Raw genomic sequence first — 15,255 nt, forward strand, 5'->3', positions numbered from 1 at the left:
ATAATGAACCCCTTATGCAATTCCTATGTTTAGATCTGTGAATAAGAAATAAGAAATGCTGATCTTGTATCCCGTGCCAGGTTTCCCAACCCTAATCACAGTGTCCCTAGTGGAGGTGGGTTGAGATTTTCCCCTGAGGACAGCATTTGTTTTAAAAGGAGAACTTTGAAGTAGGAAAGGGAAACTCAACCACGCTGAGATGGGAAGGAAAGGTCAGTAGCCATGCCTCTGTGTCCCCTGCTTTGCAGACGTTATCTTGACAGTTGGAGACCTGGGCAGCGTTCCTGGGGCCACCTGTTTCTATTCCCACCTCAACAGCTTAGGGTCCTCCCAGGGCAGTGAGGATGTGACGATGGGACCAGTGGCTGCCGTGTTTACCTAACTTGACCCTGTGGACAGCCACCCATTCCCTCAGTGAGGAGCCAGTGATCCAACAGATGTTCTCACGTCTTGGACACCTCCTCACACATTTCCTTGATTTCCTTTACTTTTTAAAGTTGTGGAGACTTGTCACATCTCTGCCCTCCGTGACCGTCCCCTTCGCTGGCCTTGTCTCTGTAGGTGAGGTACATCTGTTCTGCCCTGGGTTGTCGCCGGTGGGACAGCGATGAGCTGGAGGAAGAAGAGGACATCCTACTTCTGCAGCGCACCCAGAAGACCGTGAGGGCCGTCGGACCCCGCAGTGGCAATGAGAAGTGGGTGTCGGGGCTGTCGCTCGCGGGCCCTTTGGAAGCACCCAGAGCGTTACTCTCGAGTCTCCTCCATAGGGGTCCTGGGACCCCCTATTGCCCTGGAAGCGGCTCCTCGCTTCTGAGATGTGGGCCTCCTGGTTATTTGCAGGGGCTGGTCTGACCTCACTGTGTGCTTCCGGACGGGGTGGCCAGGGCCCCGGGGTGGCTGCAAATGAGGGTGATCTTAGGTCCAGACGTTTTTGGCAGAGCCTCAGTGGCAGGAGTTCTGAATGAAGAAAGCTCTTAAGACAAAGTCAACATGCTTCTCTAGGCCTGGGCCTCTTCACCGCTGTAGTTATGCTAGTAGGGGTTTCATAGCTGGTCTCTTCCAGCTTTAGAGTGATCATTTTACTCAAAGTATTAGAAATCGTTCACTTGATTGGATTCCTTTTGTTTCCATCTTCAAATAATGAACCCCTTATGCAATTCCTATGTTTAGATCTGTGAATAAGAAATAAGAAATGTTGATCTTGTATCCCGTGCCAGGTTTCCCAAACCTGATATTCAGTTCTTTACATCCCATCTTCATCGTTTGAGAGGGAACCGGTTTTGTCCAGTCTGATGCAGTGCAGTTCAGTGAAGATCCCATTCATCCTCTCTCCCTTTAGTGGGCTGTGCATCTGCCCATGGCTTGGTGTCCTGTATCCGGGTGGGATGAGCTCAGCCCCCAGAAGCAGACATCTTAGCAGAGCTCCCAGTGACCAGGAAAGGGAAGGGTGGGCCCGAGGTCCACACTCCTTAAAGGGTGGGTTTGTTACTTACTAATCACAAGGAAATGTCAATGCCCCTGTGTGGGCAGGGGCCTGAACTTGGAAAGGGTGAAGGACTTGCCATGGCCCGTCCGAGGGGGACACTGACGCTGAGGGACATGGCCTTGGGTCTGTCTCCTAGAAGACCCATTTGTGTGGCCTCTTGCTTGGGCTCCACTCACTGGCACACCACTGGGGTGTCAATTTCTCTGCCCATGGATGAAATGCACCCTGATGACTGATAAGCAGACTGCATGCCACCTCGTTTTAAGGTGGCTCCTGAATGTAAAGATCTGTCCATCTTTGAGAGACTGGCACAGCCTGTCCTTGGCTCCCCAGAACCAGTCTCTACCGCTTCAGGATGCTCTCCTGGGCCCTCTTCTGGCAGGGAGCAGCAGAGCACCCCTTTCTAGAGTCATTTCTGGTTTTTTGTTTGGGTTTTTTTAGTTAATACTAACTTTGATCATCTAATTAGGGTGGTGTCTCTCAGGCTTATTTTTGATGTATTCTTTTTAGATGTATATGACAGTAGAGTGTTTTAACGTCTTAACTTATTCTCCTCTTCACAAAATTCGTAGCATTTGCTTCTTTGTTTTTAGGAGAGTTCTGTATTGTTTGGTCCCTGTATTTAAAGTGTGAATTTCTAAAACACACCTTTGTGAATTTAAGGTGGAATTTCAGTGTTGGCCACTTTGAACTTCGGTATATTCCAGACATGGAAACTAGAGCCGGATTTATTGAAAGCAGCTTTAGACCCAGTGGGGACAAGGAAGAGTCTAAGATTATTTCAGATGTGGAAGAACAGGAAGCCGCCATGCTGGAAACGGTGATAAAGGTTTCGGTAGCTGACTGGAAGGTCGTGGCATTCAGTAAGAAGGGAGGACACCTGGAGTGGGAGTACCAGGTACCCAAAGCCCCTGAGCTTGTGACTCTCTCTCCCCGCTTGGGCGACCACACCAATTGGGAGGGAACAGACGCCCCCTCCAACTCTCAGCTGACACTCTGTGCATTAAGACGTGGGGACTCTCAATGATGTTTTCTGAGGTGAAACTTCTAGTGCTGTCTGAATCCTTGGTGTCTCTTCTCCGTTTCTGCTTAGTTTTGTACTCCGATCGCTTCTGCCTGGTTGGTCAGAGATGGCAAAGTCATTCCAATCAGTCTCTTTGATGACACGAGTTACACATCTACAGAAGAGGTTTTAGAGGATGAGGAGGACATCGTGGAAGCTGCACGCGGAGCCACGGAGAGCAGCGTGTACCTGGGTGAGTGCCTTCCCTTACCTGGCAGGGCCTTCAGGGACCACGAGAGTGTCTTCCCACATATAGTGGACGGCCTGTCATGGTCCAACCTGAGCACAATCCAGGGGGCACATCACCGGTAGACGTGTACCCTGATTTCCATTCCAGCTGTTCTCCATTTTTCCATTTCTGAAACCTTTAATTACCCTAGTAACATTCTTTTCATCCAAGACCTGTATTAGAAAGGCTTACAGATATTCTTCTTGTGTGGCATGGTGTAAAGTTCCTTACACAGCCTTAGAGTTTACTCCCATCTGCCACTATGTCTGTGTTCACCTCTGTATCAGTCTGTTCTCCCCTGAAAAATTAGGATTTTTAGCTGGGCATCGTGGAACATGCGTGTGATCCCAGTGAGGTGGGAGGCTGAGGCAGGAGGATTTCGAGTTCAAAGCCAGCCTCAGCATCTTAGTGAGGCCCTGTCTCTAAATAGAATATTTAAAAGGGGATGTGGCTCAGTGGTGAAATACCCCTTGGGTTCAATTCTCTTACCCGCTTCCCCGACAAAAAAAAATTAGGATTTTTTTTTCTTCAATGCATACATGTAATTACTCTGAAAAAAAAATCTGGGGTGCCTCTAGGCAATTGAAAAAACCTTTAAGAGTGCTGGGCACAGTGGCACACATCTCTAATCCCAGTAGCTCTGGAGACTGAGGTAGAAGGATCAAAGTTCAAAGTCAGCTTCAGCAACTTAGTGAGGCTCTAAGCAACTCAGTGAGACCCTGACTCTAAATAAAATACAAAAAGGGCTGGGGTTGTGGCTCAGTGGTAGAGTGCCCCTGGGTTCAATCCCTAGTACCAAAAAAAAAGGAAGGAAGGAAGGAAGAGCCTTTAAGGACTTAATATCAGATGAGCCTACTTACAGTGACACAGTTTATAGCAGCTCAGTTCACAATGGCTAATCTATGGAACCAACCTGTGCTCCTCGAAAGGTGAATGCATAAGGAAAATGTGGTATGTATACACAATGGAATATTACCCAACCTTAAAGGAATGAAGTCAGGGCATTTCCCAGTAAATGGACGGAACTAGAGACTGACATGCTAAGTGAAATAAGCCAAACCCAAAAAATCCAAAAACTGAATGTTCTCTCCGATATGTGGCTGCTAACTCACAATATGGGGGTGGGGAAGAATAGACATTCATTGGATTAGACAAAGGGAATAAAGTAGGGGGGATTGGGGAAGGAAAGATAATAGAATACACAATCAGGTCACTGTACATCATGGGCAAGTACAAGAGGGGACGCTGTGCTCCATGTATGTGTGGTATGTCCAACACACTCTACCGGCTCCTGTGTATAACAACAAAACCACGTGGAGTCGAGGGAAGGTGGTGGGGAAGGAAAAGGGAGGGAAAGGGGAAGTACTGGGGACTGAGAGCAAGAGTTATTTGTCTATTTTTGAAAAAAAAGAAAAAGAGGTTTTAATATAATAATTTTTTAAAACTCTTGAATCCGATCACTTGAAGTAGTGTGGCTCATTGAACACTTAGGATCCTATGAGTGCTGCCAGTGCGCCCCACCCTCATTCAGGGTGGAAGGCAAGGATCTGGAGAGAACGTGTCATGTGTTATGGGAGTACCTGGCTGAGTGTCCACAGGTTTCTGCTGAACTGGGGGGAGCTGTCTGGTGCGCATGCAGGGATGTCCTGCGTCTGGACTTACCATGGCAGCAGCTCTCCTGTGATTTCTGCAATGTGCTGAGTGGGCGAGAAGCACGGTGCGGGCCTGAGCCTGCTGCTAAGAATCACTGAGTCGAATTTGAAGCTTCAGCCATCTATCTTTCTTCTTTGAAGATTGCTATGTAGCATGCAGACAACTAGAATTGATCTAATTTTATTAATCAAAGTGAACCTTTTAAAAACATCTTTGCCTGATTGACAGTGTTCTGTTGGTTCAGGAATGTACAGAGGCCAGCTGTACCTGCAGTCATCAGTGAGAATCTCAGAAAAGTTTCCTGCAAATCCCAAGGCCTTGGAGTCTGTCAGTAGTGGAAATGAGATTATTCCTTTGCCAACAATCAAATGGAAACCCTTAATCCGTAAGTGAATTACCCACTTTATATATTGAGACCTAACCCTGTCTTTGCCCTAATTTTGAATAATGCAGAGATAAGAATTATTGCTTACTTTATATTTTACCAACAAATTGGGAAGGCATTTCAGAATATTTAATTATCACTTAGAGCATTTCTTCTTGGAAACAGCAATTGTTTCTGTAGAAGTAAATATTAATAAACTATTTCTCTAAGAAAAACTCTTATTCACTGACTATGCCAAACTAATGTTTAGCTCTTAACACACACATACATACACACACACACACACACACACACACACATACATATACACATATATAAACATAATTTGGTACTAGGGACTGAACTCAGGGGCACTTGACCACTGAGCCACACCCCCAGCCCTATTTGTATTTCATTTAGAGACAGGGTCTCACTGAGTTGCTTAATGCCTCACTATTGCTGAGGCTGGCTTTTAACTCACAAATCTCCTGGCCCAGCCTCCTGAGCCACTGGGATTATAGGCATGGGCCACCAAGCGTGGCTAACATATTAAGAATATTTGCATAAAAGGTCACCTGGTGATCACACCATGAGGCCTGTAATGAGCTTGGCTCAAGCGATGAGCCACCTCTCTGTGTCTTTCCATTGCTTCTCCAGATGGCTCGTGCTCTATGTGAGACACTGCTTTTGGGGGGCAGGAACCCTGGGCCGGGTGTTTGACATGTGTCTGACCTGAACATCGGCTTACCTAATGGATGGCACATGCGTTTTCATTAGTGGCATAACAGTTAATGTCTTCTCGTTTTCTTTCAGATTCCCCTTCCAGAACCCCTGTCCTGGTGGGCTCTGATGAATTTGACAAATGCCTTAGTAATGACAAGTTTTCTCACGAAGAGTACAGCAATGGTGCCCTTTCAATCTTACAGTATCCATATGGTAGGTGTGATTACTCCTGAGTTGAAAATACCGATTTTATATGTTTTATGACTTGAAATTAATTAATAGAATTAAAAAGAAAGTAGGTTGATTGGAACTGGGCATATTTTGGGCCCAGCACAATGGTATGCACCTATAATCCCAGCTACTTGGGAGGCTGAGGCAAGAAGGATCATAAGTTTAAGGTCAGCCTGGACAGCTTAGTGAGATCCTACCTCAAAATAAAATAAAAAGGACTGGGGATGAAGTTCAGTGGTAGAATGCCTGTTTTCAATCCTAGTACCCTCACCTCCAAGAAAAAGAAATCTTGAGGGAAGATTGAGCACTAATTCTTGCATTTAAAGGATTGAATTAGTAATGAGGTCACCAATTAAATTTTTTTCTAATGTTGTTTATTATAAAGAAAGCTTAAGATGCTTATGTTATAAAGGAAAATGCCCGTATTTAAGGAGAAAGAAGGGTAGGGTATGCACTTAGTGGTAGAGTGCTTGCCTGCCATGCATAAGGCTAGTACCTCAAAGAAAGACAAAGTAAGGCAAAGGAAGATGTTTGACCAGAGGAGAGATGAATTTTTAAAGAAACTGGTGTTGTGGACAATGGATAGTCTGAGAAAGACGGCTTGTTAGGTTCATCTTAAATTCTAAAAGCCCTTCAATGCTTGCTTTAAAGACAACGGGTATTACCTGCCCTACTACAAGAGGGAGCGGAGCAGGCGGAGCACGCAGATCACCGTCAGGTTCCTGGACAGCCCTAGCTACCCCAAGAATGTCCGCAGGAAGGACCCGGTGCTCCTCCTGCACTGGTGGAAGGAAATCGTGGGGACGATCCTGTTCTGCATTGTGGCCACCACTTTCATCGTGCGCAGGCTCTTCCACCCTCAGCCACACCGGGTGAGCGGGCGGAGCTGGCTGCACTGGGGTGGGACGCGTCACCTGGCCGCGAGAAGGCGCTGCGGGGCCTTGTGCTCTGGCGCCTGCGCACTGGGCTCCGTGGCACCTGCAGCTCCCAGGCCGTGGCAGCCAGCTTGATGCTGCACCCAGTTCCACATGGTGCTTGTGCACTGGAAGTGGAAGACATGACAGTAAGGACTTGGCAGTGCCATTATGACCATGGGACACTGGTGCCGTGGTTCCAGCACCCCCTCTCCCTGCTCAGCCCACTGCAATCGGGATGCTCCCATGCCTCTGTGGCTGCTCTCGCCTGGGCTCTGGAAAAATATTTTTAAATGTAGTGGGTGAGCATTTCCCATCCTTCTCTTGACACCTTGAACACCTTCCTGCCCCCTCCCCTGCCTGAGTCCCTTAGCACTGCTTTCTCCTGCTTGGGCATGTGTGGGTCCTCAGGTTGTCCTCCGCCTCTTTTGGTCACCTTCCTGTACCTCCTCTCTGTATTTCACAGTCTACAGTCACAGTAGACTGTGAAATAACTTTCAAGTTACAGTCTTTTCTTTCCTGGGGCCTTGGGTTCCACCTGTAGCTTGGGAGGGGACCTCCAGCCCTGAGCCCCACCCAGTGCCCGGTGCTCCAAGCACCTTATGAACATGACCCTAGATCCCTGCTCCCTCCAGAGCAACTCCCAGTAGGAGCCATGGAGCCCCCAGCATGGACCCCAGGCGGCCTGATTCACACTGCTCCCAGCATCTGGTGCTGTGGGCACTCTTCCCTCACGAAATGCTCAGCCATAGTCACCAGGGCCAGAGTTGCACTCTCATCAGTCCCCAATCCTCTTCCTCCTAAATATCTTAAAACTTGTGGTCTTCTCCGTCTCCTAGTTTCTGATTCCCTGAAGCAGACACTCACACTGAAGTTGCTCACACTGACCTACGCGGCCCTGGTCCCTCCTGGCTACACCTAGCTCTTGCTGCCTTGGCTGCTTCAAAACCCTGGTGCAGGGCTGGGCTGAGTGGTGAGGCCCTGGGTCTGATCCTTAGCACTGCATAAATATTAATATCTGAAATAACGGTGTTATGTCCATCTACAACTAAAACAACAACAAACCCTGATTATGGACCCCTCATGGCTGCTGGGGAAAAGACCAACTTTCATCCATTTCACTGTGCACCACCTGCTCCCCGCTGTCTTTACCAGTACCCCTCCGTTTTTCTCCCTCCCCTCTCCCCCTGCTCTGCTACCTGCCCAGTTTCTTTCTAACCCTCCTGAGGATCTTGCCCCTGACCCCACCCGCCTCCTGTTCTCCCCTCCCAGGAGGCTAACACCTACATGTCCCTAAGCTAGAAGGGGGTTCTGGGGTCCTGAGTCAGCTCCCTGCCTCTGGGACACACACTGCCCTCCCCCAGTAGAGAGTGTTAGGTGATGCCTGACTGCCTCCTCGAGGGCTCACCCCCAGCCCCATCCTCCCAGTCCTCCTGCAGTGGCCAGCGTGACAGAGCTCAGCACAGACTTGCTGGAGGGCTTGGTGGCTGCGCTGACAAGCCACAGTCATCCTCTTGACCATGGGTCTTGGCAGGAGGTGGGTGAAGACAGTGCCAGGCTCAACTTGCTGTTGTTGGAGGCACTTTTTAAAAAGCCTCCACAAAATTGGTCAGGGAAGAAGTGAGCCTCGCCTCCTGGAGTCCGGTCCATACCCGTGTGTGCCCCTTCTCTTTACGCCTGCTTGCTTGTTAAACGCACAGGTGACATGCCAACATGGTAGAAACAGACTAGATGCATGGCAGCTGGAAGATGAGCTTATTTTTTTTAATCCTGATAAAGAGAAATGCTGTATGTGGTGCTTTTATATTGACTTTATTTTTCTCAGCTGCTTATTTTTCGATGCTGTTTATAACCTGAGATCGTAACCGGCTTGAGTTCAGATTTGTATTGACAGTGATTTTGTTTATAATCTGAGATCGTAGCTGACTGAGTTCAGGTTTGTACTAATAGTGATTCTGTTTTTTACCTTATCAGCAAAGGAAAGAATCTGAAACTCAGTGTCAAACTGAAAACAAATATGATTCTACAAGTGAAGGGGCCAGTGCCAGTAGCCAGAGTGACACAAAGAGCTCGGGATATGTATCACGGTAAGAATCTGAGGGCATGGGCTGCGATGCAGCTTCTGATGGTGGACCGACCTCCAAGGTCGTGTGCAAGCGTGAAGCAGTGTGGATCTCAGCCGGCACCTTATTCTCTTTTCTTTTTTTTTTTTTTTGGTGGTGCTGGGGATTGAACTCAGGGCCTTGTGCATTCGAGGCAAGCACTCTACCAATTAAGCTATATCCTCAGCCCGGCACCTTATTTTCGTTTGGTCCCCCATGACCTGGGTCAGCCTGGATGGTGCCCCGTGGTGATTATCAGATGCGTTGGAATATGATGGAGGTCTCCAGATGCTCCTTGAACTCAGCCGCTTATTTCCTCTTTCACTCTGGTAGGAAGTGGGGGGGGGGGACACTAATGGAACAGGTGCTTGTAAAAGCAGAAGAGAGGTGGCTAGCTAAGGGGCGGGGTGAGACCACCAAATTCCATGCATACAGCTGACCCAGTGACACACAGTTGGCAAGAGCCACTCCTGTGCCCTTGCTAGTGCAGATGCCAGTGCAGGTCGGTGGCTGTCAGTGCCTGCACGGTGAGAGGCAGAACAGAACCCCTCACACTGCACGCTGAAGCTGGCAGGGCTGTGTGGTGGACAGTGTGGACAGACTGGGCTGCAGAGCCCTTGCCAGGGTGACAAGCTGCCCTGGAGAAGGGCAGAGTCCATGGGGACATCCCTCAAGGCACAGCGTGAACACGTGGGGGAAGCCATGAACTTGGGCTGGGGCTGACTGTGGTGGGTGAGAGGGCATCACCACGGGGATCGCGCCTGGATAGACTCAGAAAGTGCAGGGCTTTAGAGCCGGGGTGGGGAGAGCTCCTTGTCAGCAGTGCACACGGAAATGGAATCTCCCTCCACCACTGTGAGGGGCGCAGTGATGGCTCAATAGGGCGGCCATGAAAGTGATGAACCTGAGGTTTCCTGGTGCTGCAAGTTCCCGGGCTCTGTTGAGAGAGCAAGCTCTGGGCTTGGGTCTCAGATCTCGGCCTCTCATTTATCATCTGGGACCTTAGGCAGGACAATACTTCTACTCGAAAGGTCTGCCAACTGTCTGAGGGGGGCAGTCCAGAAGGGTGGCTCAGTGGCCCCAGGAGCAGGACAGGAGCTCGTGGGCCTTGGCGTCCAGGGAGCAGGGTGTACCAAGTACCTCAATTGGCTATTTTTAGGAGTGCAGATTATCATTCCTTGTTTTCTGGAAGGTAATTGGCCCAGGGAGGGTTGGGACCTGCAGTGTCTCCTCCTCAACATGCCATATCTAGCTGAGGCAGCTGCTAAATTAGCATGGAGCACAGTTGTGAAGCTATGGAATATGACACTCGCCAGGTGCTCGCCAGGTCAGGGACCGTGGAGCATCCGAGGCCACGCTCCCAGGTGACAGGAGCGCTCTCCACAGGTGTGACCATTTACTGTGCACACAGCATGCACAGTTATTAGATCCTGACTTCTGGAAAGAAACAGGAGTGCTTTCCTGCACTCATGAGCCATGGCGGGAGGACAAGCGTTGAGATAACTATGCGTATGGAGGTTGGGTCGGGCTAGTTCAGGGCTCCATGATCACAGAGCCGTGGGAACACAGGCAGGTCCTGGAGAGCCGTCCAGCGGAGGGAGCTGAAGAGGAGAGGACAAACGAGGCAGCCACCAGGCAGAGCAGAGGGCAACAGCACTGACGGCAGGCAGTGAGTGACAGCAGGAGACCAGGCTGCAGGGAAGAGGGCTGAGGAATACCCTGGGCTGGGCACATTGCCTGCCACGGCTTTGGTTCCTGAAAAGATTTCTGGCCAAAAAAGTACTTGAAGCTGGGCATGGGGTGCAGCCTGTAATCCCAGCAGCTCAGGAAGCCAAGGCAAGAGACTTTGAGTTCCAAGCCAGCCCAGGAACTTAACAAGGCCCTAAGCAACTCAGTGACGCCCTGAGGGCTGGGGTTGTGGTTCAGTGGTGAGCACCCCTGGGTTCACTGCCCAGTACCCCAAAACAAAAACTACTTGAATAGGATGACTGTATTTTTTCCTTACAATTTACGTGTAATGAAACAAGATTAAAATGAATTTAAATTGAGCATAAAATGAAGGACATAGAAGGTTACAGAACTAAGAATATGATGTTTTGGTAGATGACAGAAAGTATGGGGTAGGACTCATCAGAAATGCGTTCTCCATAGGAATGAGTGATTAACAAGGGCTTCCCTATTAAACACAGCTTTTTTATTTTCACTAGAACATATGTAAGCTTTTGTTTGCTTCATTTACATGAAAAGAAAAGTTCAGATGCAATTAATAGAATTCTGTCTATGCTCTTTAAAACAAGTTCTGCGTGTTGGCTGGGCTCACCCACTCTACATGTCATCAGGTTGGACTGAGGCTGACCTTACTACAGACTTCTAAGCAACTCCTGACTTCTTAAAACTCAACCTTTTGTTTCTTCAGCTATCTGACAGATTTTGAGCCGGTGCAGTGCCTGGGCCGTGGGGGCTTTGGAGTTGTCTTTGAAGCTAGGAACAAAGTGGATGACTGCGACTATGCCATCAAGAGGATCCGGCTCCCCAACAGGTAGTGGACACCCGAGTCCTGCAGAATGTCCCTTCTGTGCTCCAGGCCTTTGGAGAGAACAGCCGTCCTGGCTGCCCACATCTCGGCCAGTGCTGCAGGGCAGCCAGCTGCAGGCCATACCTGTGCCGTGGGCTTTGCATCTGCTTGGGAAGCAAAGCCTGTCCTCAGACTTCCCCGCGAGGACAGGTGGTGGCAGTAGACTTGAACAGACTGTAGCATTTGTTCTCTATTTTTTAAAAATATTTTTAGTTGTCAATGAACCTTTATTTACTTTTATGTGGTGCTGAGGATTGAACCCAGTGCCTCACACATGGTAGGCGAGCGCTGCCACTGAGCCTCCGCCCCAGCCCCAGACTGCAGCATTTAAAACACCTCTGACTATTATAGTAAGTAAGGGGCAGGGGTGTAGCTCAGTGGTAGAACACTCACCTAGCATGTGTAGGACCCTGGGTTCAATCCCCAGCACTACCAAAAAACAAAACAATACTAATCAGGGAAAGAATTAAAACTATTGGTATTATATTCTCTCCCCCGTAATGGCCACCACTAGCATTCAGTCTTGCCTTTGGCTTCTCTCAGTCTCTGTTTAGTACCAACACACAGTTTTCTGTTTCTTCCTCCGTCAGATCTTCAGCACTCCCAGGTTATTAAGAGCATCGTATTTAAATGCTAAAATATGTTTAAGGTATGGCTTGGTCATAGTACAGTGTTTTAGTACATAGTGCCATGTCTTGTTTAAACACTTCTTATTGTTAAAGAATTTATAATTTCAAAAAATGCTTTGCAATATTTGTCTTATGTCTAAATTTGGCCACATCTTTTTTATTTTTAACTTTTTTTCCTAGAAAATATATAAGGTTTTGTTTGCTTCATTTACACAAACAGAAGAACTAAGAATGCAATGAATAGAATTCAAACTGTGGTCTTTATTAGAACAAGTGCTGTGGGTTTGCTGAGTCTGTACATTTTTTACATCTCCTAATGCTCTAGTGCTTCCTGGCTCTGAACATGTGTGCTTCAGACTTCCCGTGACACCTCCCTATCCACCTCTGTGGCGGCTCTTGTTGGTTCTGGATTGCTGTGCAACACTCTACTGGTGGTGACAGGTTTACACCTGCCAGTGACATAGGAATTGAATGGCTTGGGTACTGTGGGACTGGTTCTCTTCTTTTGCTAAATAACTTCTGAGTAGTTTAAATGTACGTGTGTGCCAGGCACCATGTAGGAGCTTCACAAAAGCCTGTGACTTTGGGTGCATGCGTGTGTGTGTGTGTGTGTGTGTGTGTGTGTGTGTACACTCTCAGTTACGCTGTAAGCAAGATTATCTTCCTAAACAGCCTTTCGTGAAGGACAGGCAGGCAAGCCTGGGGAAGTGGTCCATTTCTGATTCCTTTGTTTGACACACCAGCATATTTCCGTGTGTATCTGCATTCTTCGAGGTGTGGCATCTATTTACATTTCCATATCTTTCTATACAAACATTCACTGAACTAGGCAAGTCCTCACCCATCCCCACTCCTCCCTCCTGGGAGCAAACATTTAATCGTCCGCAGTGAAACATTTTCAGCCAGTCAGAAGGGCTTGACTGGAGTGAGGTGGCAGTTGTGTTGGTGGTGCTGATTCCCAGGAGGGAGAGAAATGCTAAACAGAGGTGAGTGTTTTTAATGCAGAATTTACTACACAGCTTTAAACTCACCCTGGGCTGACCTGTCTGTCCCTCATGTTGGACTCCAGGAGGCTTCTGCTTTATTGTTTGGTTTCCATAATGGAATTGAATATTTCAGCAGATGCAGACGACGCTCAGTGCTGTCTTCCCTCTGTTTCAGGGAACTGGCTAGAGAGAAGGTGATGCGGGAGGTGAAGGCCCTGGCCAAGCTAGAGCACCCGGGCATCGTCAGGTACTTCAACGCCTGGCTGGAGGCCCCCCCGGAGGAGTGGCAGGAAAAGATGGACGCCATCTGGCTCAAAGATGAGAGGTACGGTAGCCCGGAACTGAGGACTTGGGTTCTCCTTTAGGCCAGGTTTTGCTTATTTATTTAAGTTCAGGGGTTTGTTTGTCTGTTTTTTAAGAGAAAAGCAGTAGTTCTGTGCTGTGTCTGGAAAGTTCTCTGACCCCTGTTGAATGAGATCTCTTTTGTTAGCTTTTGGGTCTGTACTTCCCTTTGCATTGTGATCAGGGATTCATGGCAATCTTCTCTGTCTGAGGCACTAGCTGCTTCTGTTTCTCTCCATTCTTTTATTGAAAGCTTTTAAAATTAGTTTTTCTCTGAGCACTTAACAATTTACAACTCCCTTTTAAATAGTTTAAAACTATTTGTAGGGGGGAAAAAAAAGCCCACATAAACACAGTGGCCTGAAGATTCTTCCCATGGCAGCTGCAGTGTGCTAGGAGGAGGACCCTCAACAACTGCTCTAGAGGCACAGAGATGCCAGGCGAGGTGGCCCACACCTGCAATCCCAGCAACTAGGGAGGCAGAGGCAGGAGGATCGAAATTTTGAGGCTAGCCTGGGAACCTAGGAAGACCTTTTTCAAAAAATAAAAAGGCCTGGGGATATAGCTAAGTGGTTAAGTACCACTGGTTCCATCTTCAGTCCCTGGTATCAAAAAAAAAAAAAAAAATTCCCATGCAGGTGGCCTTCGCACACCTGGTAACACTCCTGCACCCCTGCTAGGCCCCTGTTACAGTGACAGAGATTCGGAGTAGCCAGCCCAGGGAAGGGCCCCGTGCTAAGAGTGGCGGGGGCTTGGGCAGGGGCCTCGGAGGCTCCAGAGTCCTGTCCTTGGATTCCTTCGAGTCTCACGGAAGGCCCGTGGTCCCGTGGCCGTGGCTTTCCTCCAGGCGAAGCCCTCTGCATAGGGCAGCCCAGTTCCCCTGCCGTGTGCCCACCTTCGCCTTTCTACCCCTGCAGCACGGACTGGCCACTCAGCTCGCCCAGCCTGCTGGATGCACCCTCCGTGAAGATCCGCAGAATGGATCCTTTCTCCTCCAAAGAGCACATCGAGATCATCGCCCCTGCGCCCCAGAGAAGCGCATCTTTCTCGGTGGGGATTTCCTGCGGCCAGACGAGCTCCTCCGGGAGCCAGTTTTCCCCACTAGAGTTCTCGGACATGGACCACGGCAACGCCAGTGGATTGGGAGCCGCGGCCTGCAGCCTCGGGGATCACTGCCCCGCAGACCGTGGCGTGGAGGGTGGCACCGCAGAGGGCAGTGGCCGCAGGCACTCCTTCGAGCTGTGTCCTTCTGTGACGCCCACCCACACGAGGTCCAGGGAGAGGACCTCCTCCTCCATCGTGTTCGAGGACTCTGGCTGTGACAACGCATCCAGCAGGGAGGAGCCCAGGGCCGAGCGCCTGCACATCAGCAGCCTCTGTGCACACCGAGTGGCCGCCTTCAGGTACTCCAGCAGCAAGTCGTCTTCCGAAGCCACGCTGTCCATCTCTCCTCCCAGACCGACCTCGCTCAGCTTAGATCTCACCAAGAACACGGCAGAGAAACTGCAGCCCAGCTCCCCTAAGGTGTATCTATACATCCAGATGCAGCTGTGCCGGAAGGAGACGCTCAAGGACTGGCTGAGCCGCCGCTGCAGCTTAGAGCAGAGAGAACGGAGCGCATGCCTGCACATCTTCCTGCAGATCGCTGAGGCCGTGGAGTTCCTGCACAGCAAGGGGCTCATGCACAGGGACCTCAAGGTGGGTGTCTGCAGCACAGCACAGCGGCTTCTCTCTGATGCTGGGGTCTTGGGCAGGACCCGCGGACATGCCTGTGCTTGGCACGGAGGAGAGGAGGGGTGCAAGGGCAGTGAGCGCGTGGTGGGCAGAGCGCCTCAGGCACCACCCTGCGCCCTGGACTGCGAAGTGTGGTTGGCTGTAGCGTTTGCCCCCCAAGTCGTGATGGAGAGGTCGTGGGCAGCCTCGCCTACACACAGTTGTGCCTGCCCCACATGTGCTTT

General features: G+C 49.6%; 1 protein-coding gene across 2 annotated transcripts in view; it reads left to right on the forward strand.

The window, feature by feature from the left end:
• The window catches only part of Eif2ak3 (eukaryotic translation initiation factor 2 alpha kinase 3), a 51,619-nt gene that overhangs the window by 24,659 nt on the left and 11,705 nt on the right, over nucleotides 1-15,255 (forward strand). For both annotated transcript variants that reach the window (XM_078027917.1, XM_040270665.2), the window contains exons 4-13: nucleotides 562-695; nucleotides 2,150-2,384; nucleotides 2,580-2,742; nucleotides 4,676-4,816; nucleotides 5,609-5,731; nucleotides 6,401-6,621; nucleotides 8,638-8,750; nucleotides 11,182-11,304; nucleotides 13,131-13,280; nucleotides 14,215-14,995. In XM_078027917.1, coding sequence (XP_077884043.1) covers nucleotides 562-695; nucleotides 2,150-2,384; nucleotides 2,580-2,742; nucleotides 4,676-4,816; nucleotides 5,609-5,731; nucleotides 6,401-6,621; nucleotides 8,638-8,750; nucleotides 11,182-11,304; nucleotides 13,131-13,280; nucleotides 14,215-14,995 — 2,184 coding nt within the window. The remainder of the gene's footprint in view (nucleotides 1-561; nucleotides 696-2,149; nucleotides 2,385-2,579; nucleotides 2,743-4,675; nucleotides 4,817-5,608; nucleotides 5,732-6,400; nucleotides 6,622-8,637; nucleotides 8,751-11,181; nucleotides 11,305-13,130; nucleotides 13,281-14,214; nucleotides 14,996-15,255) is intronic.

Source organism: Ictidomys tridecemlineatus, chromosome 12 (assembly GCF_052094955.1).
Source record: "Ictidomys tridecemlineatus isolate mIctTri1 chromosome 12, mIctTri1.hap1, whole genome shotgun sequence".
Lineage (NCBI taxonomy): Eukaryota > Metazoa > Chordata > Mammalia > Rodentia > Sciuridae > Ictidomys > Ictidomys tridecemlineatus.